The following is a 25,253-nucleotide window of genomic DNA, read 5'->3' on the forward strand; positions in this document are numbered from 1 at the left end:
CTATATTTGGTCTATGAGTATAAAATGAGAATACCAAGGCTTTTTTTTTAATTTTATTTAAAGTTACCAGACAATATGGAACATCTATCACTAAAAGTAATAATATATCAGTCCCAAAGGTTATCCTCAGAGTATTTAGCAAACGATATCGGCGAATTTTGTTCATATTCAGATGGGCTGTTGTAATTATCGACGTCGGCTGAAAAATCGTCTGGATAATCCTCTTCAGCTTTGTCATCGTTCACGTCAACTTTAGATAAATTTAACTGCATATCAACACTAGACACTTCTTCAGTATTTGCATGAAATATTGCATCTATTGTTTCTTTATCTGTCACCTTATGAACATCACTATGCAAATCATTAGAATCATTCTTTATTTTCGGGCTCAGGAATATAGTCATTTGTGTAGAAATTTTCTTATCGTCATCACTCTCCAATATGTCTTTGCTATCTATAGAACCTTCTACCATCACAACAAGGTCCTCTTTCGGACTCACTGTAACGCTATTCGTTTCGCATACATTTTCTATATCAACTCTCAAAAGATTTTCTTCTGTTCTTGGTTTTAAATCGTTTGTTTCTTTTGTATATTCTTCATTTTTCTCTTCAACGACGCATATATTGACTTTTTGTGCATCCAGTTCACTATGTGGGGTACTTGTCTCAACATTTTGGATCAACGTGGGACTACTAAATGTATAAGTCTTTCTCAAATTATCCTTTAACTCTTCAAGTTTAGTTATCTTATCATTACTTTCATTGCATATCTCGTCGACAGTTTGATATGTATCGTAGATACTTTCTTTAAAATCATTTTTCGTTTTCTCTCTATTTTTATCCGCATGGTACAATTTTCTAAACTCTATTAATGGAGTTTCTAAGTAATTAACATGTATTTGCGTATTACTTTCATTTTTATCAAAATCTGTGAATGATTTTGGTATGGGGTGAATCAGTTCGGATATCCCGTTCTTATTTTTAAACGAAGGTATATCAAACTTGGTTTTGTAGTTCCGTAAGTATTTATTAAAATCGCGTTTTATTATATCGTGATGTTCTTTCAAATTTTTTTGCACATCAACAATTCGCCTAGATTGTTCCAACTCAGTTAGCGATGTGCTTATTTTTGTACCTGTGTAAGATTTATCAACATTATTAAATTTAAGTTACAATTAAATAATTAGAAATATTTCCGGCATTTATCATACAATCAAATCTGTTTCCCCGAGGACTAGAAAGAGTAATAGACTTGTTCTTTTGATAAAAGAGATAAAATTTGTGTCACTTAATTGTGTGCATCCACTTTTAGATCACCCAAATAGCTGTTTGACCCGGTTCCTGTCGCCTAATTTCACTATCGGCACCACACGCTATGAACTAAAACATAACCCTCAACATCTTGGGTGTTAAGCGTTCCTAAACAGTGTGGATTTCAAGGAACTTTGAGCTACGTATAACCAAATCATCCAAAGAACTAAGGCAGTTCTTTCCATGATTTGTGCTGTTTCCAAGACGATGAAAACCTCCTCAAAAGAGAGTATGGGTTACCCTCATCACTTACCCGTACGCTCTTTAATCCTATTCAATAAAAAAATAGTGCGCAATTGTATTGTTTAAGTTACGAAATGACGACAGAGTTTGACATTCCCACATAAATGAAATAACAACACACCTATATTGGAGACGCTCTCATCGTTCTGACAGCGTCTCTCCTCCTGCCGTCTCTTGAACTCCTGGTACGAGTTGTGAACAGCCTCGGCCTCTATCTCCAGTTTCCGAAGCCGGAGTTTGGCTTCTCGCAGCGCGTTGCTCGGACCCTGATCTCTATGGTGGACTGCTGGAAGATCCTTGGCAATGTTCTTACTGTAGACGAAAAATACAACCAACTTCAACTTGAACCACCAACAATGACACTAATACTAAGCATATCGGAAAGAATAGGTTCATAGGAACATAGGCTTGCTTAGGGAACGTCTGATGTGTTTTGTAGCTAGCACACCGTACTTGTACGTAGAAGATCTTTATTTTATAGCGTTGGGGGCAAAGTAAGGAATTAATCTAATTTGGCTTCCATTAATTGGCATTGAAAGTTGGATTCCACGCCGAGGAGAACAGTCAAAAATAAAGAGTTCATGAATTGAGTTAAAGTGACGAAGTGGGCATTGGCAATATTATGTACCTAACAGTGATTTAATGAATAAAGAATTTCTGATTTCAACGCGCATAGGAAACCTACTACGATAATAATATGTTAAACTACTTACTGTCTTAGTTTATCTTTCGCCTCTTTCAGTACAGACTTGGGACTCTTATCTCGACTTTTGTATTCCGCTATACGCGTAGGCTTCTTGTTGTACGCACTGAAATTATAACTTTAAAGTGTTTAATTGTTACCTAGCAGGAGGACCGCGGTACTCTTCAATATACAAATAAAATTTGAAAACAACATTTTCCGAACCTACGACCTCTGGCGTTCCGTGCTCTACCAACTGAGCTAACCGTTCGAGTGACGTATCGTCGTAAAATCTTGTATGCTTTGTTCAACTCTCAGGTTGTGGCTTTATCTACAGGATCTACTTTACACTTGATAACCTGCTCAACCCCAATATTTGCATATTAGGAAATTGACTTGAGATGTCGCTCTTGTATATCTCAACAATTTATGTTTTTAAAGTGATAGCCCTCACTTCTCACACATATAAAATTAGAAAGCAAAATTTTATGAACGATTCGGGACTCGAACCCACAACGTCTGGCGTTCCGTGCTCTGCCAACTGAGCTAACCGTTCGAGTGACGTATCGTCATAAAATCTTGTATGCTTTGTTCAACTCTCAGGTTGTGGCTTCATCTACAGGATCTACTTTACAGTTGATAACCTGCTCAACCCCAATATTTGCATATTAGGAAATTGACTTGAGATGTCGCTCTTGTAAATCTAAACAATTTATATTTTTAAAGTGATAACCCTCACTTCTAGGATTAAGACACATATAAAATTTGAAAACAAAATTTTATGAACGATGCGGAACTCGAACTCACAACCTCTGGCGTTACGTGCCAGTGCTCTGCCAACTGAGCAAACCGTTCGAGTGACATTCGTTATAAAATCTTGTATGCTTTCAACTCTTCAATATTTTGGCCTCAAAACCTAGTGCTGTCGGACTAGAGCACAGTTGTGCTAGTGCCGACTAGTTTGATCCTCATGCCTAATATGCTGGAAAACCAATGCACGCCCCTGGCCGCAGCTAGCGATATATGTCACTACACATTTTACAACAAAGTCCTCCGCCGAGTCTGTCTGTTCGCGATGAACTCAAAAACTACTGCATCGATTTTCATGCCGTTTTCACCAATGGATAGTGTGGTTCTTGAATTTGCTAAGTTTGCGTATACATTAACCATAATATTAAATGGAGGTGTCGGAAAATATTAGAGATTTTACCGAAAACGCCGTCGAAAGGGATTCCTTTCAGATATATCAAAATAATATATTTTGTAACAGTGTCTTATAGTGTAAGGTCTACAGAAAGTCCGCGATTACATATAATAATGATAATATAATAACAGTGACACACTTTTTACACAAATTATCTTGCCCCAAATTATGCATGTATAGCCTGTGTTATGTGTTGCAAGATAACGATATATTTAATACAATATAGGTACTTACTTAAACATACATAAATACATTTTAACATCCATGACTCGGAAACAAATATCTATATTCATCATATAAATGCTTCCACCTACCGGGATGCGAACCCGGGACCTCTAGCTTAGTAGGTAGGATCGCTAACCACTCGGCTATACAGGTCGTCATATATTATATCGCTCAAGGATACTTTATCTATTTTAATACTTTAAAAAATTTGCAATTAAAAGGTGTTTACTCTGTTAGTAATAAAATAATAATAAATAAAACCCTTATAGTTTTATTACTACATAATATTAAAAATCATTCAGAAATACTTGTTTGTTTCATTTACCGTGTACAATGTGACTTTGTTACTTTGTAAATGTTACTTTAATTATTGTAAAATATATTTTTGATGAAAAAAAAAAGCCCGGTGAGTTTGTTGCGCCCATTCTTCTCAGGCGTGAGGCATTCATTTTGGAATGGGTGGTAGTTTTTTGACTTTCAATAAGTGATGTCACATCCTATTTTGAATAAAAATATTTGAATTTGAATATAAATGATCTAAGGTTGGTAACTATAAAAATTATAGTCAACAAAAATCTAGAAAGTTCATACCCAGGCAATACATACTCTCTCTCTCCGCTTGCGTCATCTTCATAACGAGCATCACGACTTGTACTCACTGGGTCACCTGTGAACAAAAATACCTACATTTATTTAGAGCTTTTATTTCCTTACAATTTTTTTTTTTGAAAATAAGGGACGAGACGAGCAGGACGTTCAGCTGATGGTAATTGATACGCCCTACCCATTATGACGACCTGTATAGCCGAGTGGTTAGCGATCCTACCTACTAAGCTAGAGGTCCCGGGTTCGAATCCCGGTAGGTGCAAGCATTTATATGATGAATATGGATATTTATTTCCGAGTCATGAATGTTTAAATGTATTTATGTATGTTTATATGAATTTATGTATGTTTAAGTAAGTATATTATATTAAATATATCATTGTCTTGTAAGCCATAACACATGTTATATATGCTTAACTTGGGGCAAGATAATTTGTGTAAAAAGTGTGTCAATATTATTATTATATTATATTACAATGCAGTGCCGCTCAGGATTCTTGAAAAACCCAAAAAATCTGAGCGGCACTACAATTGCGCTCGTCACCTTGAGACATAAGATGTTAAGTCTCATTTGCCCAGTAATTTCACTAGCTACAGCGCCCTTCAGTCCGAAATACAGTAATGTTTACACATTACTGGCATTCACGGCAGAAATAGGCGCCGTTGTGGTATCCATAATCTAGCCGGCTTCCTGTGCAAAGGAGCCTCCCACTGGTAAAATCAAATCAAATCAAAATATTTTATTGCAAGTCACATTTTACAGTAGGATGGTACATTAATGGGTAGACAATATGTGACGCCCTGCAAGGGCACAGCAACGTTATACATAAAATAAATTAGTATTAGTAAGTCTTATACTATCTATATTATAACTAATTCTACTAAAATTATTAGTATGTGTTGACATTTCATTGTTACAGTAGAAATAATAAAATAGATTTCATTGTTTTAAGTAAAGTATTTTGTTAGTATTATTATCATTATTTCATCTATAGGCCAGCCTTTAGCGGTAAAAGACCCCTCCATTAATATCCACTCGTGCCTATCTCTTGAAATTCTTTCCCACAATTTTCCCGCTGTATCTACTATGTCATTTCAACACTATAAAATAAATTTTATTTTTGCTACAGATTGAAAAGCATACTCCTCCACACTAACTGTAGGCCGTGCATTCTGAAAGTTGACTGACAAAACTTAACGGAATTAATGACGTTCATCTGATGGTAATTGATACGCTCTGCCCATTGCAATGCAGTTCCACTTAGGATTCTTGGAAAATCCAATTGCGCTCGTCACCTTGAGACATAATATGTTAAGTGTCATTTGCCCAGTAATTTTACTAGCTACGGCGCCCTTCTGACCGAAACACAATAACATTACTGCTTCGCAGCAGAAAAATTCTAAACTTTACATAAGCTTACTTATTTTGTTTTGATTACTACTAGATATTAATAAGTTAGTCTACAGGAACCCCTCAGTGGGTTAAAGCCTCCTTTCTGTCTGCCTGTTTCGTTGATTATTACATTAAATACTCACCGGTATGCATATCTGATCGCTGGGAGTCCCGCGAAGGAACCACTTTGGTCGCTATGTCCCGTTCTCGTAAGCTATGCCAATGGTTCACGTGTCTGCAAAATACAAGTACCTCCTTAACAATTTGTTTTTTTTCTAAGTGATTCCACTCACTAACTGGGGTATTTGTTTTTAATTTTTCTAAATGATTTCACTCACTAAAAATAAATACAGTGAAACTTGGTTAAGTGGGACCTGGATAAGTGAGAAACCTCCATAACTGGAACTCATGCTAAGGTCCCAACACTTTGGCACTGAATTACCTCTGTTAGTGGGACGAGGTAAACCTCTATATCTGGGATTTGTTCTTTCGATTTATCATCATAGATAACATTGTTTGTTTACTCATTCTTATTCTACTCACAAATTCCACACGTAATTCCAAGTACGTAAGTACAAATTTTGAGCTTCAATTACCTTCAGTTTTAGTTTCGCTTTACTATCATACAGATGTTTATTTGAAAAATGTCAAAACGAAAGCTACGATCGTTATCATTACGTGAAAAACTGAAGTTAATATCCATTTATGAAAGTGGGAAGACACGCGAAGAAGTTTGTGCCGAATTTAATGTGCCAAAATCTACTCTTTGTAGAATAATTCAGAGATTCAGATTAAACATAAAATTGAATCACAATGTTCTGAAGGACAAGGAAAACTAAAACGTGTACGTTTATCAGAATATCCTGAACTTGAACAGTGTTTGCTAACATGGGTTAAGCAACTTCGTAACAAAAACGTTCCGGTATGTGGACCGATGATTAAAGAAAAGGCACAAGATTTCGCGCGAAGGCTCGATATTCATAATTTTTGTAGCAGCAATGGTTGGATGGAAGGGTTTAAGAAAAGAAACGGTATAGTTTTCAAAGCAATTTGTGGAGAAAGTAACGCTGTTGATGTTAACAAATGTAATAACTGAAATAACCTGTATTCTCACCTCTATTAATGGAACCCTCTGTAAATGAGACAGATATTTATTTATACCTGTATATCTGAGACACTGGGTAAGTGGAATACCTCTATAAGTGAAACGACATTGCAGGTCCCTTGATGTCTCACTTAACCAGGTTTCACTGTATATTTCACTCACTCACTCACTAACTGGGCTAAGATATTACATATATATACTTATTAAATATTTTGAACCGGAATTTCTAGATTTTACGTTTCCATTGCTTTTACCGCTAAGCTAATCGTCCGATAACGCACTGTTCATATATATAAATCTTAGTAGCAATCTACAAATTTATACCTTACAGTAGTAGCGTGCTCACTAATAAATGCTAATTACTGTACAGAGCTCGGCATAGTAATAATTTTTTTTTGTACACGAATGATTTTTGGTGTTTTAAATTCGTAAATATTGGCTCTTTAATTGCTATAAATAAAAAAAACTCATAGAAGTTGTCATTTCAACTAACTAGCTAACATCCCATTGTCTTTAATCTTATTTGTACAGAATTTAATGGACTTTTATTCTATTATAATTTCAAAGAAAAATAACACTTCTAATAACAAAATAAGGCGAGAAAACCAATAAGGTCGTGTGGATTTCATCGTAGGGTCACATGTGCCGGTAGTGTCATGTTATGTTCCTCGAAAGTGGAGTGCTATAACATAAACTAGTTTTGCGAGTAAAATAGTCCAGAAAACAAAAGAATCCTGGGTTGCACTGCATGGTAATGGGTAGGGCGTGTCAATTACCATCAGCAGAACGTCCTGCTCGTCTCGTCTCTTATTTTTCATAAAAAAAACTAACTTTGTCTTGGCCGGTCTGTCCCGCATGGGTCCAATGAACGGCACCGTATCGCTCGGTAACAGAACGAGAGGCCGGGCCATCAGGAACGCGTTCAATTGCTCCCCGCCACCGCACGGGTTCACAGAGTTGCCTCTACTTAGACACGTGTTCAATCTTCTCCCGGAATAAAAAAAAACATTTATTTAGAGTTATATTTACTAATTTATCGTTTATGAACCCACTCTGAACAATGAATGGGTCTGAGGGCAAAGCAAATTGAGCGATGTAACCAAACGTGTTGCGAAATTGAAATGGGCTGGTCATGTCGCCCGCAAGCATGGCTCGTGGTGCAAGGCAGTGATAGAATGGAGAACGAGGGTTATGAAACGCCCGAGAGGTAGACCGCAAACTGGCGGGAACAAAGTCAAAGTCAAAAAATCTTTATTCACTGTAAAACTTTATAAGTTATTTAGTACAAGTCAGGATGAAGTACAAAAGTTACAATAGCATTCAAATGAGTATAACAATATTCATTAACAAAATTTAGAACATTAATTCCAACTATCATTATCATTCAAATAATCTTTCACGCTATAATAGGCTTTAGATGTTAATTTATTTTTTACGATACATTTAAATTTTTTAATAGGTAACATTTTAATTTCATTTGGGAGTTTATTATAAAATACAACACAATCCACTTTAAAAGATTTAGCAATTTTACGAAGCCTAGTAGAATTGCGAGTTTATGTTTGTTTCGAGTATTGACACTGTGTACATCACTATTCTTTTTAAATTGGCTAATATTTTTATGGGCGTATAGGAGGTTCTCGTATATGTACTGCCAGTGTACTGTCATAATATTTATTTCACTAAACTTTTCTCTCAATGAATCCCTTGAACGCATTTTATAGACTGCTCGAATTGCTCTTTTCTGCAGCACAAATATGTTTTCAATATCTGCAGCCCTACCCCACAATATAATTTCGTAAGACATGACACTATGAGTGACAAAGTGGTTGGAAACTGCTCAAGACCAGAAAAGATGGCATACGCTGAAGGAACCTTAGAGGTTGAGAACGGCTAAAAAAGAGGAAGAACCCACTCTGGAGAAACTTACTGTCATTCCTTCATTTAAAATTTATTTTCAGCGTAATCTTTACACATAATATTATTAATATAATCTACAAAGTTATGATGAAACGTTTACTCAGCGCTAACCTTATTTAAGTAAAAATAAAATAATAATATACCATAAGTAAGTAAATAGGTATCTAATTATATTATGCGAAAATTTTATCAACATGTGAATTAATTTTAAAATAGGGCGACAGGCACGACCAGACCCCATAAGCAGCGTCCGTTTACGCCATAAAGTAAGGGACCACGACTCGCCCCACGACATCGCCGCAAGGAATGCAATCTAAGCGTTCATGAGATTATCATAGAATTTGACTCCAACTTCTAGCTAGAGGTGTTTGATACATTTCATATTCTAAGAAAACGAAATTTTAGTTCTTACGTACAATGTAAAAATTTCAGAAAATTATTGCGTTTTATGAGCATTGCAAGACTGACAGATAGACGTACAGCGGGGCCTTGACGACATAAATTTATTTTGAAAGACAAAGTTAATAAAATAATAGGATGCCGTTTGATATCCTTAGGGTTCGGAACTTTATAAATGTAATATTATAAAATACAACATAGTGAATATTAGGTACTAAATAAAAAATCAAGTGAGAAACAGTGAGAAAGAGATAGATAAGATAGAGAAAAGAGAGATAGTGCCCTTTACATACCTGCCAAATTCGTACGTAGTGTGTATGGGTGCAGATTGTGGCCGGGTTTGTTGCCGTCGCAGACAAGCTATGTGATCGCTTTGCTGGTGAAATAAAAAAAAAACAATTATAGTAGCACTAATAGTAGATGAATTACAGGAGCGTTGCCTGTCTTTTAGTACACACAGTTTACCAGTGGGAGGCTCCTTTGCACGGATGCCGGCTAGATTATGGGTACAACAACGGCGCCTTTTTCTGCCGTGAAGCAGTAATGTGTAAGCATTATTGTGTTTCGGCTTGAAGGGCGCCGTAGCTAGTGAAATTACTGGGCAAAAGAGACTTAACAACGTATGTCTCAAGGTGACGAGCGCAATTGTAGTGCTGCTCAGAATTTTTGGGTTTCACAAGAATCCTTAGCGGTACTGCATTGAAATGGGCAGGGCGTATCAATAACTATCAGCTGAACGTCCTGCTCGTCTCGTACCCTACTGTCATAAAAAAGAACACCTTCCTACCACGGTTATCTTGAAGGTACTCATGTCGACCTGACGTGTTGTTCGACCGACTTACTGTTGCGCTGATCATGTTACGTTAAACGTTGCGAAAGCAAATTTAATTACGCATGTACAATTGCGAAGAAAAATAAAAATAGTTCAAAAAGACTAAAAAACACGCCTTGGTTGAAAAGATAATGGTTGAAATTTAAAATGAATATCACGATAGATGAAAAAATTACATAAATTAACAAAAAGCTTATTTTGAAAATGGAAAAATGAAATAATTTTATCAAATTAATGTATTGTCATCGGTCCTCGATAAATCTACGAAGTTTGAAGGAAATCTGGCCGTTTAAAGTGGGTCAAAATCGCGCCCAAATGAGTCCGTTACAAACAAACATACATACATACAGGTGAAGCTAATAAAAAGCGTGTAAAAATGATTACATTTGTAACCTCTTCAATATGTGCGCACTACTGACGAAATAAAAGAAGGAGAAGATATTATCATGTTTACCCAATTAGAGCGCCTAATTGAACGAGAATTTTGTACGCTGTTTAACCTGATTCCTGCCGCCGAATTCCACCTTCGCACGACACGCCACAAGTTAGGATTTCATCCCCACCATCTGATGTGTGGTGGTCCTCTACAGTGCAGTTTTCAAGGAGCTTTCTCCCTTGTACTACAAAGCTATGGAATGAGCTTCCTTGTGCGGTGTTTCCGGGACAATACGACATGGGTACCTTCAAAAAAAAAAAGCTTAAAAGCCGGCAACGCTCTTGTGATTCCTCTGGAGTTGCAAGAGAATGTGGGCGGCGGTGATCACTTAACACCAGGTGACCCGTACGCTCGTTTGTCCTCCTATTCCATAAAAAAAAAAAAACAATATATTCGAAATTGCGAGAACACGAAGTTTTGTTTACAATTTTTGATAACGATGTCATGCACGCGCGTACATTCGGTCGCACTGAAATGAACGCACTAAACGCCGGACCGACGAGCTCGACGATTCACGTCAGCACGCCGTAGTTGTCCGCGCGTAGGAATTCATCAGCGCTGGACTGTACGCGAACATATTATTATGCTTTCATTATTATTTAATTGTCGGTCGAGTACTAAAACCAAAGCCTAACAGCCTAAGTATTGGAGGACCCAAGACATCATAGGATACCCCATAAGTCTTCCCATCCCAATTATCGTAGACTGTTATCCTGGGATGTAATTTCCATTCTTATCAATTGGTTTAAAGAGTAATGGCATCTTTGAGTAAATTGGAATATTCCTTTTGCAGAGTAGAGGTATAACCTAATAATATAATATAAACATTAAAAAATCACAAATAAAATATGAAAACAAAATTTTATGAACGATGCGGGACTCGAACCCACGAACTGTCGCGTTCCGGGCGAGTGCTCTGCCAACTGCGCTAACCGTTCGTTCTTGATGAGGCCACAACCTGAGAGTTGAACAAAGCACACAAGATTTTATAACGATACGTCACTCGAACGGTTAGCTCAGTTGGCAGAGGACTCGCACGGAACGCGAGAGGTCGTGGGTTCGAGTCCCGCATGGTTCATACAATTTTTTTTTCAAATTTTATTTGTGTATTAATCCTAGAAGTGAGGGTTATCACTTTAAAAACATAACAAATTTATTAAAAAATCAATGTAAAAATTTATATTAATTATACAAACGTTTATGAATGATTATACTAAACTATTATATTAACCTGTCTTGCCAAAACTTTCAATTGTTCATTTTCTTCCTTCAGATGCCGTATCTGGCAGCAATCGTGGTCACACTCGTCGCGGTCACAACCTTGACCGTGACGATCACGGGCGTGTAGCGACGACGTTGAATGACCGTGATTATTCTTCTCACGGTACACCTCTTCTTGGGACTGGGAATATTGGCACTCATGTACATATCCGCAAATTTAATGATAGGTACACATACATACAAACACGCATGGGACATTGTGTATTTATCAACGTCTGTTTGTGTATTTTCTGAATAGTTAGAATTATTCAAAATACTAAGGGGCCAATGTCAAGCGTGGCTCACTGTTTATGACTATCAATCAGGATCGGTTACAATAACAATTCCTTTTCTATCTTGCTGTATCTCCGTTACAGATGTTCTTCAATTTCGCACGTCTATCGTTTAGAACGATGTTATAAAAAATCTCAATTGAGGTACAATAGAAAAACTAGGCCGCGCTTTGAATACAACGCCACGCAATGACAGTGTTCAGTGAAATACTGATAAATAACAGCATATCCAAACTTAAAGAGGATGGAGTGTCTTATTCCAGCCCCTTTAAATTAACAAAATTGTGTAACTAACCTAACGTTTTAATCATTTTGCTAAATAATTACATTTCAATTGCTAAAACAAAATGTTCTTGCCTCGTGTTCGCGTCCGTCTCGCGCGCAACGTGGGGTTACTACTTCTAATGAGCATTTACTTCGAATATTACTTTATTAATGTCGCACACAACGTCACTCTGACATTTTTAACGACCTTTTAATAGGCGATTGAGAGTTTAGTTGTTTATTGCACGTCAATGTAAAAATTCAATCATAAAAAACTAAAGGTGCTGGAAGTGACACAACTATACCGATTTTAATATTACATTTCAATTATTTTTTTTATCTTAACTCCTTTTTTTTAAATGTGCGGCGATCATTTCTCACTATGAGATTCTTAATTTATTTGTAATCTACCGTCATTTTGCACACCATTGGTGCATAAGGCCGTCCTGGCGACAGTCGTCCCGCAAATATTTAGCACTTACAATATTATGCGAAGATTTTTACAAACAAGTAAGATTTATTATATTTAAGAATTTATATTTATTAAAAGCAGCGGCCGTTGACGAGAACGACGCGTGTATTAGCCATGTTTTCGGGAAGGGACCCGACCCACGCCGTCGCCACAAGCAATGTCAAAGATAATACACCACCCATATATTATGTTGCTCGCCATTTAAAAAAATATCTAAAGCACATACCAAGTTGAAGTTGACATTTTTCTGCACCTTCAAGTCATTGTTAAGCCTAGCTGATGAAACGATCACCCTGTCCTTGACACAATCACTATTCATCACCAAATTGTTCACCACACAATTGGCGTCACTGGACTCATCATCGGTTCCTTTCCTACACTTGGGGCACATATTAACCACCTCCAAGTACTTCTTCAGCATCCTCAATTCTTCTTTCAACAACTCGTAATCTTTCTTCAAATCTTCCAAATCGGGATTATTTAAGTTGGTATTGTTCATCTTGAGCTGTTCCAACTCCAGTTTCTCAGTGGTTAACGTGTCTCGTTCCTTCTTCAAGGTGAGCAGGTTCAATTCCATTACTTGAAGCTCTTGTGTTATTTGCTGTCGCATTTCCTCTCCGCGTCTCACTAATAATTCTTCGGCGTCTTGCATTTGTTTTTTGATACTTTGCTCCTGAAATTGTTTTTATAATCATGTTTAGTCCTAAAACATACCTTAAAGGCCAGTAGCGTTCTGTGATTATGATAATATAATAATATTTGAAACACTTTTACACAAATTATCTAGTCCCAAACTAGGCAGAGCCTGCACTATGGGTACAAAGACAACAATATCTATATATATAAAAATGAATTGCTGTTCGTTAGTCTCGCTAAAACTCGAGAACGGCTGGACCGATTTGGCTAATTTTGGTCTTGGATTATTTGTGGAAGTCCAGAGTAGGTGTAAAAGGTGAATAAATAGGAAAATGCTGCTAAATTAAATAATAACAACAAATTTGTTTTTCCTTTGATGTTTCCATACATAATTTCTATGAGAGAATTTATTGCCGCACGGTTTGACAGTTCTGTTGTGAAACAATTTCATTACGACAGCAGGGTGCATATTTTACGAAGTAATTTTTGATGTTATAATATATTAATGATAAATTCATATAAATGCATTATTTTATTTATTATATACAGAACAACATCTGTCGGGTCAGCTAGTATTTAATCTACTTACTTACTATTTAATTACTTAAACATACATAAATACATATAAACATCCATGACTCGGAAACTAAACATCCTTATTCTTCATATTTAAAATGATTGCACGTACCGATTCGAACCCAGGACCTATAGCTTAGTAGTCACTAACCATTCGGCTATATGGGTCGTCAATTCCTCATTCCTCAGGTGTTGCTAGAGTATCGACGGCAATGAACACTTACCACCGTCAAGTATGCCTCGTTTGTCCTTCTATTCTTAAAACAAAATCCCACAGACTTTATTTGTAGTCAAGTGTCACTCCTTTGTCTGCAGATCTGACACACCATCAGCTCAAAAAATTAAATCACTTGAAACGAAAAACTGCTAGAATTGTCGGAATCCAGTATGGACGAGTCCATCCCTTACAGTTGCGTTTTTATCGTTTTGTAGGTGGCGAAAATAATCAGGGCAGCACAGGACCGATCGTCGTGGAAATCTTTGGGGGAGGCCTTTGTCCAGCAGTGGACGACTCCTGGCTGATGTAACCTAAAAGTCAACCCTTAAACTGACCTGATTTGAAGTGTATACCAAAGAGCATACTGTTTGAACTTTCAGCTCTATTGCTATTCCACCCGAATGTCTCTAGAGTGGTGGAGTTTATTTAGGATAAGAATAATAATCATTAATAGTTATTTTTATTTTGCGGCCATTGCTTTTTAAATATGTTCTAAATGATCTAGTGATTTACACTGTCAAATCTGCTAAGTTTATAAAGTACACAACACGAGGCATCCTCAGGGACTTTTGGACAGGACTTGTCAATAGTAAAAAAGAACATTTTTAAATACTTAGGATCAAATAACTAAGTCTTACATTTTTTATGACAATGATGACAGACGTTCAGCTGTTGGTCATTAACACGCCCTGCCCATCATAAAGTAGTGCTGCTCAGGATTATTGAAAACCCCAAAATTTCTGATCGGCACTACAATTGCGCTTGTCATCTTGTAACACAGTAATGCTTACACATTACTGCTTCACGACAGAAATAGGCGCCGCCCGTTGTGGTACCCATTATCTAGACGGCAGCCTATGCAAAGGATGGATTTGGAACTTTCACCCCCCCCCCCCCTCCCACTTTCCGTCGATATCTTCTTACCTGAACTGTGAGCCTCTGCGTCTCGTCACTAATTTCTTGCATCGCTCTTGCAACGTGCTCGTGTTGTTGCCTTAGCGACTTCGCCAAGCCCCACAGGAATCTCTTTTTTTCTTCTACGTTTTTAAGCAGCTCTGCTTCTCTAGCTTTGTATGACTCCTCTAACTGAAAGATAACAGATATGTATAAATGTTTAAAATACATATACAAAGATTTATAATTATTCCAATGAAATAATATATAATTAGATCATAATATTGATATTTTTTCAAATGTTAATTTAAAAAAAAAAACAGGTGTCTTTAATATTAAAAAAAAAATGTTAATATTAAAAAAATCTTAAATTTTTAATAGCATTCGTTGTTTTAAGTTTTTGTTGCATTAGCTTTAAGTCAGATTTTTTTATGGAAAAGGAGGACACAAACAAGCTTAGGGATCACTTGGTATTGATATTAAGTGATCACCGCCGCCCGCATTCTCTTGCAACACCAGAGTAACCATAGGAGCGTTGCCGGCCTTTATGGAAGGCGTACGCGATTTTTTTGAAGGTACGCATGTCGTATCGTCCCGGAAACACCGCATAAGGAAGCTCATTTCACAGCTTTGTAGAATTCGGCGGCAGGAATCAGGTGAAACAGCCCTTGAACACTCTCCGTGATAAATGCGGTAGAAGACACACAATGAAGCGACGTCTATACGCAATGCCAAGTGATCCTCCCGTTCACAGAGCACTGGGTCTCCGACAATTCGAGTTGCTCTGCGTTGCACGCGGTCAAATGGATCGAGCTGATACTTGGGTGCACCAGATCAGAGATGACAGCTATACTCCATATGTGGGCGGACCTGCGCTTTGTAGAGCGCTAGAATGTGGGTGGATAAATGTGGTGAAAGCATTGCCGTGCTCTATTTATGGTGCCCAGTTTCTTCTAAGCCAATTTGGCTTTGCCTTTCAGATGACCGCGGAACCAGATTCCGATACTAGGCGAGCCTTTAAGGGAGGTGTGATTGAAGAGCGGTGATACGACAAATGGGGATTTTTAGTGGTAAACGCGCAAACTTGAGTCTTCTCGGGGGGTTAAATTGGACGAGGTTAATTTTACCCCATTCCGCGACTTTCTCAAGAGAGGACTCGATAGAAGATACAAGTTTCATCTGGCACTGTTTGATGATTTTCCGAGAGAGACCTGCATGGCCCGTGTATAGGGCATCACCCGTACTGTCATCTGCATAGCAATTGTATGTTGGAGGTATCCCACATATTGATATGCAGAAGATACAATGTAGAAAATAGCACACAACATTGGTGCACTCCAGCGTTCACGGGCTTCGGGTTCGAGCAATAACAGTCGACGACGACCTGCAGCGAGGAAGGTGGAGGTCCACTTGCATGAACTCTCGGGAAGCCCAAAAGTTTTGAGAGAAGCGCCTTGTGCAATACACGATCAAAGGCCTTTGCTATATAAATAGTAAACCATATACAGGGTGGACCAAAAGTCCGTTTATAATTTTAATGATGATTAAAAAAAAACTAATTACAGTAGATCAAAATTGTTTATTGTGTTGTTGCGATAGTAAACAAAAGTGGAATTTATTTCTTAAAAATCACATCATCCATATGCAATCCTTCATTATTCTGGCATTGCTGCAATCTAGAGCGGAAAATTTCGATAACAGCTTTACATGTTTCTGTTTAGATGTTTTAGATTTCTGTGCGAATACGATCCTTTAATTCGTCAAGAGTTACTGGGTTGGTTGGCTGGAATGCAGGGGTTTTTGATCACCATGACATTGTGTCACTCCAATAACGACAATTTTATCTATTAACATGCCCATTTAGGTGGAAGTGTGCCTCGTTGAGAAAAAAATGTTTGTAAAACTGGTGAATCGCTCTACCATTTCGTTCGCAAACTGCAACCTAGTCCTGCATGGTCCTGAGGCCTTAATTCCTGCACCATTTGGATTTTATAGGAATGTAGACTTAAATCTTTCTTGAGAATGCGGTTTAATACATCATTATCTTGGCACGTTAAGGACAGCAGACCGCTTTCGAGTTGAAAGTCCAGGTTGGTCACGAACAGACGATTTTACTCGCTCCACGTTTTCGGGGTCCCTCGACGTTCTAGGCCGGCCAGATCGAGGTAAATCCATTGTTGAACCCATCTTCTCAAACTTGAGCACCCATTTTTTAATTAACACACCTGATGGAGCTTGATTTTTGTGTCGTATCTTGTAATGATTGCAAAACTTTCGTTGAGCCAAGGTCGCAGAATCGTTGTTTCGATAGTACTCGCGTACACAAAACGCACGTTGACTACCGCTAAACGACGCCATGGTACTAAATTCCCATTGGCCGCTCTTGCACTGCGTAACCCCTCCACCCCCCTCCGCAGCCGCTGCTAGACGCGGCAACCGATTCAAATGTTAAGCGGTTATAGCATACCTCGTCCCTTTGCTTCTCTATTTCCGCAGCATGACTGTTCACCGATTCCAGCAATCTATTTTGGTGTTCGTCTCTAATCATCTCCACTTCTGCTTCATAAACCGTTTTCAATTGTTCAAACATCTGCACAGAAAATGAGTAGTATTTATCTTTAAATAAAAACCTAGTAATGTCTAAATGAATTTATATTGTATTAAAATTCTTTTCAATTTGCTCAACTTTACGATAACTAGGTAACTATTTTAAATAATTAATATCTTTTCACAAATTGCAAGCACCGAATCCAGGATCCGAAGATAGTTTAAGGATGCCTGATTCCCAATCCATTTTTCCGGATTGCAATCCCTATAGGCGAGGTAGTTTACTAAACAGCTATTGCGTGCAGTATCACGGGGCAGAGCAACAAGCCGCATGGCTTGTATAGTAGTTATTCTTGATTAGATTTCTATACTTATACTATGTTAGGGTGCGTACACATTACGCGCGGCTCTTGTTTGACTCGAGTTGACCTTAATTTGCCACGCGATCCAATATTTTGATATAAACTGAGTAGAACGCGATTGCCGATCCAGCTTGAATAGCCTGCGGCAACTGGACAGACAAGTTCATTCTTATAAACCAAATGAGCAATCATTTAAAATTTTCTAACACCTGGATACTCCTACTCAAGCCTGCAATACCTTTTTCGAATATAAAAACAGTCAATTTCATTGTTAATTGTTCATTTGTACGTATTCGCCGCGCAAGCCGATTCATAAAATCTACAACCGTCCCAACGACGCGTGACAGAATCTCCTTTGATGCGGTCTCAAAAACCAACAGCGAGCGGTTCGCCTCGCGCCACGTTTGAGCGCGGCATTGATCGTGTTGATTTGTACCGACCTTTAAACTAGTCGCATTGCCTGGCTATCAATAGCAAAGTGCTGCAAACCAACATTACCTGTTTAATATTAAATTTTTATATCTCTTATCATCATCATCAGCCGGAAGACGTCCACTGCTGAACAAAGGCCTCCCCCAAAGATTTTAACGATGAACGGTCCTGCGCTGCCCTCATCCAACGTATTACGGCGATCTTGACCAGATCGTCGGTCCATCTTGTGGGGGGCTACCAACACTACGGCTTCCGGTACGTGGTCGCCATTCGAGGACTTTACTGCTGCAACGTCCGCCGAACTATGTGCCCTGCCCACTGCCACTTCAGTTTCGCAATCATTTGTGCTATGTCAGTAACTTTGGTTCTCCTACGGATCTCCTCATTTCTGATTTCATGTCGCAGGAAAACTCCGAGCACAGCCTATATTTCCTCTTTATAATTATATGAGAACAGCTACTAATATGTTAATAAACAGAATAAAGATGGAATATAAACCTCATTGATAATTCCTTTTTCAATGACGCTGACATTTTTCATGAGAGAACTCACGTCTGGCGAATGATCACTGGATTTTTCTCTCTGAAATTATTTTACCTTACAATAAAGCAAGAAGAATGTTTACTGAACATTTCTAGTATTACCTCGAAGAGAACCAAAGTGACTAGTGATAAAAGTCGCATCAAAGAAAAAATATACCTCAACTGCGTCGCTTGTAAATTATATTGAGGCGTGACGTCATTCATGTTTTAGTTAACATGGCCGATTGCCGTATTATATACCTACTATTATTTTATTGTCAATTTTTTTAATGAAAATAAGGGACAACACGAGCAGGATGTTCAGCTGATGCCCTACCCATTACAATGCAGTGCCGCTCAAGATTACTGAAAAACCCAAAAATTCTGAGCGGCACTACAACAGCGCTTGTCACCTTGAGACATAAGATGTCAAGTCTCATTTGCCCAGTAATTTCACTAGCTACAACGCCCTTCAAACCGAAACACAGTAATACTTACACATTACTGCTTCACGGCAGAAACAGGCCCCGTTGTGGTACCCATAACCTAGCCGGCATCCGGTGCAAAAGAGAGTAAATCCCACTGGTAAAGATTTTTCTTAGAATATTTTTTTTAGTAAAACCATTTATATATTCTTTGTTTCATTAACTACTGTGCCCTGCCCAACCAGGTTATCGGTAGACATAACTCACAGGTACTTAAAAATATCGACTATTTCAGTACTGTTTGGTACTGTGTAGATAATTCACCTCAACAAAATGTCGCTGCTTTCGTTTAAGTTTTTCTTTAAGGCGATACATTTTGCTGTGACACGTCTTGCAAATCGAATAGTGCTTGCAATGCCTGTGCGAATATCTTTCTGAATGCCCCCTGTGTTTCTCATCTATAATATCTGCACTTTTGTCACTAGATAGAATGTATTCTTCAGAGGTTTTATCTGAAACATGAAAAATCCATACCATATTAATTATAATCATGTTTAACGTCACATTGGTTTGGGGCAATCAAATTTACGAAGTTTTTGTATCCAAATCCTATGAGATATCTAGGAGTCACTCTCGTCCCAGATTTCGGCGAGTCAACATGTCCTGAGGATGCCTCGTGGGAAGGTGAAACACGTGTCGAATTGGTTAAAAACAGAAATAAATGGGTTAAATCTTAGCAGAATGACACTTAAGAAAATTCATAATATTTAAATAATAATTATGGATTCCCGCTTAATAATCGCCTAATTCAATAAATTATTTTTATACAAACATGGCGTTTCATATCGAACGAGGAAATTGATGCCGTCAATAGGAGATACTTTTGAAAATCAAAAAGCATTTATTTATTTTGATAGAAATTACACATGTTTGTCAAAATTTAATACACAAATAAAATTTGAAAACACAATTTTATGAACGATGCGGGACTCGAACCCACGACCTCTCGCGTTCCGTGCGAGTGCTCTCCCAACTGAGCGACCCGTTCGAGTGACGTATAAACGTTTGTTCGTCATAAAACCTTGTAAAATAACAAATTTATTAGATTAGCAAGAGCGACGTCTTAAGTCAATTTTGACTTGAATTTTGTTTTCAAATTTTATTTGTGTATTACTCCCAGAAGTGAGGGTTATCACTTTAAAAACATAACAAATTGTTAAGAGACGAAGTGGCAAAATAATTGCCACTTCGTCTCCCCTTAGCCATAGACACCTGTCTAGGGATACGGACCCTATTATACCCTTAAAATCCTGGCAAGACGGCGACAGGATATATTTTCCCTAAAGGTTCCGTCACTTATCTATGCGATGTAAATAGTCCGTAATAAGAGATGGGACTGCCTAAGTAAAAATTGAATATTAGTTTAGTATGAAAACTTCAGTGAGATTTGACATAAATTTGAAATATGTAGTAGTTACAATAAGGTGACGAAGTATAATCTGGCTAAGTTTGAAAGCGAGCAGTTGCTTAAAACGTAGTGGATTTCGGCTATCGCTGTTTTTTACAAGATTATAGCCGTCATGTGACATGTCCTAACAATGACTGCACATTTCATACAATCAAGTGAATCACTTTTTTCTTAGAGAGTTTTGGCTAGGCTGATTCACGCCAGCTTTCTGTGAGAGTCTAGTACTAATCCAGTCGTGTTATGCCCGTTTGTGTTTGTGTCTTTTTTAGAAGGCAGAATAACTGTCCCAAATCGAAAAGCCTTTCGCCTCTTACGGCACCCATGAGCCCGAGGCTTCTCAAGGTAATAAATAGTATTTCCTTAATATTTCTATAAACCTACCATACCTAGACTTAGTTGTCTGTGGCACCAAAAACTGAGCTTTTCTGGCGACATCTAAGTACTATAAACAGTACTTTTTAGGCCATAGAGTATAGACTTTTTCAAAGACTCAATAGAGTAAATAGGTATGTACACTTATATTAGTGACCATGGCTGTATAAATGTTATTATTATTATATTGAAATTCTTACTTCTTCTTCTTAATTTGTTTAATTATATAAGTTAAACTTACCATTCTCCAAGTATGGAAGTGTGTTGTCAACCATTGGAACACATTTAAAAATACACTCCAACAACGGGAGATCATTTGACTTGTACATGCTCAACAGCTTGTTGGTATAACTGGAATCACATTTCACACCTAAAATATATTTAAACATATTATTATATATATACTATACTTTTTTACCAGTTGGAGGCTCCTTTGCACAGGATGCCGCCGTAGCTAGTGAAATTACTGGGCAAATGAGCTTAACATCTTATGTCTCAAGGTGACGAGCGCAATTGTAGTGCCGCTCAGAATTTTTCGGCTTTTCAAGAATCCGGAGCGGCACTGCATTGTAATGGGCAGGGCTTATCAATTACCAACAGCTGAAAGTCCTGCTTGTGTCGTTCATAAAAAAATACTACTTGTACATAGTTATAGACATGACACAATATAAAAATATTACTTTATTGATTAGAGTAATGATTCTCGTGCCAATTTTTTGCATTAAACCTTACCCTTTTTCAAAGTAATGGTAATTTTATTTACCACCACCGCTTTACTCACGTTTAATCGGTGTGGGTACTGATTAGTTTCGGACCACTAGGTGGACTTCATCAGGGTGAGTGGTGTGGGTTCGCAATATCTAACGTCATTTGTGTTCAAAATGTACTCACAATATCATCATATCACCGGCACTTTTGGTCTTATTCCGAGATGCGTTTAACAACACGGGTTTCCAAGTAGGTGGTAGAGCCCAACCTTGTCTCTATAAAAATTTGGTCTCCGGTCGATTTCTATGGTTTCCAGAAGCTTGTGAGTCAATACTTCACGAGGTGTCGCAGTTATTTCTGTCCAATTTGCGTACACTGCGGATGAGCTCTGTGAGTCTGGTTTTAATATTGCATCCCGTTTCACTAAGCTATTCGGTACCCACACCAATAAGTTGTATTAATAAATAAAATTATAATGTCTCACGAAAGTGATGGTGATTGGTAACATATACAACATTTTTTGGCCTGAACGAATGAATCTGATATTATTTCGATTTCCTCACCTTATGTTACCTATTTTAGCTATAAAACTGTTTAATTTAAAAGTTAAAAGGAAGAGACAAAATATTTATAAAATAATTAAATATTTCGCTAGCTAAAATAGGTTTATAAAGTGGATGGAGTTATTTAATGAATGCAACGGAATATCTTGAAATAAAAGCAATACATACCTAGATAGTTCAGTACTGCCCATACATCCTTTTCTTCGAGACTGACTTTGAAATCAAATGTTTCGCTGCTTTTAAGTAACGACTTTGCAAAGTCAAAAAACATATTCGCTAGTGGTATCTCAGAGACAAATATGGATAAAGTGTAGCTCAAGTCCTGCAGGAAGGGTATAGTAAGAATATTTATATATAGCAGTATTCTCAGAAATTTTTCTGGCAAACCTGGATTTTGAAACATTTTGAGTTAAAAATTCAGATAGTATGAAAAAACCAGTCATGCTTGTTGGACTCACACAAGAACGGTTTTGTATCATCATACAAGCTATTACACTATGTACTTTGACAATTCTTCACGAAAGTGAAACTGGAAAAAACTTGCAAGAGTTACACCAACAAAACCTCTCAACAAATACTTTGACCAGTTTACGGGATCTGCGGTATCAGATAATTCCTAGATGGAACATTTAAAGATGGAGCACTTTTGGAAATCATATTTTGCTCCTCCCACACAATGGACACAGATCTTTCTTTTATTATTTTAAAAAGTATTTTTTTTATAAAATGTATTTTGATACATATGATTTTAATTGCTTAATAATTTTCTCACCTTTAATTGCCTTTCATATTTAAAAACAAATTGGTGATTTTTATTACTGGGCACTATGTTGGTTTATACTCAAGATAGTTTTTACCTTCCTTAAAGGCCGGCAACGCTCCTGTGATTCCTCTGGTGTTGCAAGAGAGTGTGGGCGGCGGTGATCACTTAACACCAGGTGACCCGTAGGTACCCGTATTCCATAAAAAAAAAAAAGTTTATCTTAAATTGCAATAAATTTGTATGAATTTAGATATATCTGTTCTTACCAGTTTCATGAAATATTCAGCAATTAATATGTTAATAGCTTGGTAAGTAGGTTCCAAGCGCTGAGCAAAGTTTTTGAGACATGGGCTTGGATCTCCTGAAACATATAATGTAGTGTAATCAATAGTAATTATTAGATATTTTTTTAGGCCTATTTGAGACTCTGAGATAATATTGACACACTTTTTACACAAATTATCTTGCCCCAAGTTAAGCATATATAGCCTGTGTTATGGGTTACAAGACAATGATATATTTAATACAATATACTTACTTAAACATACATAAATTCATATAAAAATACATAAATACATTTAAACATCCATGACTCGGAAACAAACATCCATATTCATCATATAAATTCTGGCACCTACCGGGATTCAAACCCGGGACCTCTAGCTTAGTAGGTAGGATCGCTAACCACTATGTTATACAGGTCGTACAATTATGGAGCTGTGATATTCTCATTCTAACAATATTTTACCAGACAAATACAATACCTACTTAAGGCATTTCCGTTGCATTCACTTGTAATAACTTGCCAAAAGTTCATTTAATTTAGGAAGCCAAGCCTGGTCCAGTCTTTTAATATACTAATCAGTAAACCAGCGTAGTAGTTATTTTTGACTTTCTCATTTGAGAATAGAAACTATATATTAGATAAATTTAGCATAGTAATAACACCATTTACTTACTATCATTATTCCTAAAACTTTTTTTTTACAAGTTATTTGAGTTTAATTTATTTTAGTAAAACAATTAGTGTTGACACTTACCAGAACTAGCGCTTTTTAAAACATTCACTATTTGGCTCCTTAAGTAGGCACGTAAATCATTAAGGATTCCGTTCTTCTCGAATAGGTCGTAAATAAATTGTTGAAAATTTTCTGAAGTTTCATCGCAACTTTTGTTTGCAGTATTCTTCGAAGTATCTTCATTTAAGCCGTTGTTATCCATCGTTTTATGAGCCTATTTTAATATTGTTTTACTGTACTTTACTTAAAAAAACGCATATTATGGAAAACGTTTAGAATAACTGAAAATTTTACCTAAATATTTTTTAAACAATTTTCAAACTTCGCGAACCAGCTATTTCTTTATTGACGTATCCGGTTGCCAATGACAATAATAATTGACAAGAACATGCAGTAGAACGGAAAGAAATGTGCTCTGTGACTGAAAAAAATGTCTCATAAGTCAGAAGTGTTGTTAGTAGTATTTTTCTAAGCTTCACCTTATAAATATATTTAGGTAATTTTATTAAATTTATTTTTTTTTTAATTTTTCTTTATTCGGATTCGGCCAATTATCAACTTCTTTTTTCCAATTTACAATCAGCCCATCACTGAACTGTAAAATGTAAATTGTACTCAGTTGAAAAAACAGAGGACGCTGCAAGCCAAACAATTATAACACAATGATATCTTCAGATAAAAAATAATGAGTGGTAGCCTGTGGCAGAAACAAATCTCCCAAATGAAAAATAAGATTCGTACCTGCTTACTAGATTTTTTCGTATTATCGTAACAAAATAAATAATGTTTCTGTATGATTTGAAATGTAATGTAGTAAGCAATAAGTAATTTAAGACTCATAGTCAACAGTCCCTGTGGCGCAGAGGATAGCGCGTTGGACTTCTAATCCAAAGGTCGTGGGTTCGATCCCCACCAGGGATGCTGAGTTGTTTTTGACAAATTTTACATTAACAATATTTTTTACTATATTTTTATGATATTAACTATACTATTATATTGTGGCTAAGTAGTTTTTATATAGAACACATAATTTCTTGCCACGAATTTGGATTAGGTATAAGTTATTATAAATTAACACAAAATTTAGTATTTACCTATGTTATAA

General features: G+C 36.9%; 1 protein-coding gene and 1 non-coding gene across 6 annotated transcripts; one reads left to right on the plus strand and one right to left on the minus strand.

Moving 5' to 3' along the window:
* Positions 1 to 38: 38 nt before the first annotated feature.
* On the minus strand, positions 39 to 24,470 carry LOC126970790 (rootletin-like). Of its 5 annotated transcripts, none has more exons than XM_050816885.1 (17): positions 24,170 to 24,470; positions 23,396 to 23,490; positions 22,535 to 22,688; positions 21,337 to 21,465; positions 19,580 to 19,767; positions 18,808 to 18,891; positions 17,436 to 17,558; positions 14,999 to 15,160; positions 12,872 to 13,318; positions 11,588 to 11,758; positions 9,382 to 9,464; positions 7,601 to 7,753; positions 5,808 to 5,899; positions 4,272 to 4,332; positions 2,268 to 2,363; positions 1,676 to 1,866; positions 39 to 1,135 (listed from the first exon to the last, which is right to left on the minus strand). In XM_050816885.1, the coding sequence occupies exons 1-17, from the start codon at positions 24,348 to 24,350 to the stop codon at positions 108 to 110; spliced, it is 3,438 nt and encodes a 1,145-aa protein (XP_050672842.1). In that variant the 5' UTR covers positions 24,351 to 24,470; the 3' UTR covers positions 39 to 107. The 5 variants fall into 5 exon arrangements, with proteins under 5 accessions (XP_050672842.1, XP_050672841.1, XP_050672843.1 ...); XM_050816884.1 differs by having other exon boundaries at positions 4,257 to 4,332; XM_050816886.1 differs by lacking the exon at positions 18,808 to 18,891 and having other exon boundaries at positions 4,257 to 4,332.
* A 526-nt stretch (positions 24,471 to 24,996) lies between these two features.
* Positions 24,997 to 25,069, plus strand: Trnar-ucu (transfer RNA arginine (anticodon UCU)). The gene has a single exon. It is a non-coding gene; the product is annotated as a tRNA-Arg (tRNA).
* The last annotated feature ends 184 nt before the right edge of the window (positions 25,070 to 25,253 follow it).

The sequence above is a fragment of the Leptidea sinapis genome, chromosome 22, assembly GCF_905404315.1.
Source record: "Leptidea sinapis chromosome 22, ilLepSina1.1, whole genome shotgun sequence".
Lineage (NCBI taxonomy): Eukaryota > Metazoa > Arthropoda > Insecta > Lepidoptera > Pieridae > Leptidea > Leptidea sinapis.

Excerpts from the sequence above, each read along its gene's own strand:
- LOC126970790 (XM_050816884.1), bottom strand. The coding sequence starts at position 24,350 with ATGGATAACAACGGCTTAAATGAAGATACTTCGAAGAATACTGCAAAC. Across the intron at positions 23,491-24,169 it reads TTTAAAAAGCGCTAGTTCTG|GAGATCCAAGCCCATGTCTC; the intron begins GTAAGTGTCAAC and ends TATATGTTTCAG. Across the intron at positions 13,319-14,998 it reads CGCAGAGGCTCACAGTTCAG|GAGCAAAGTATCAAAAAACA; the intron begins GTAAGAAGATAT and ends AAACAATTTCAG.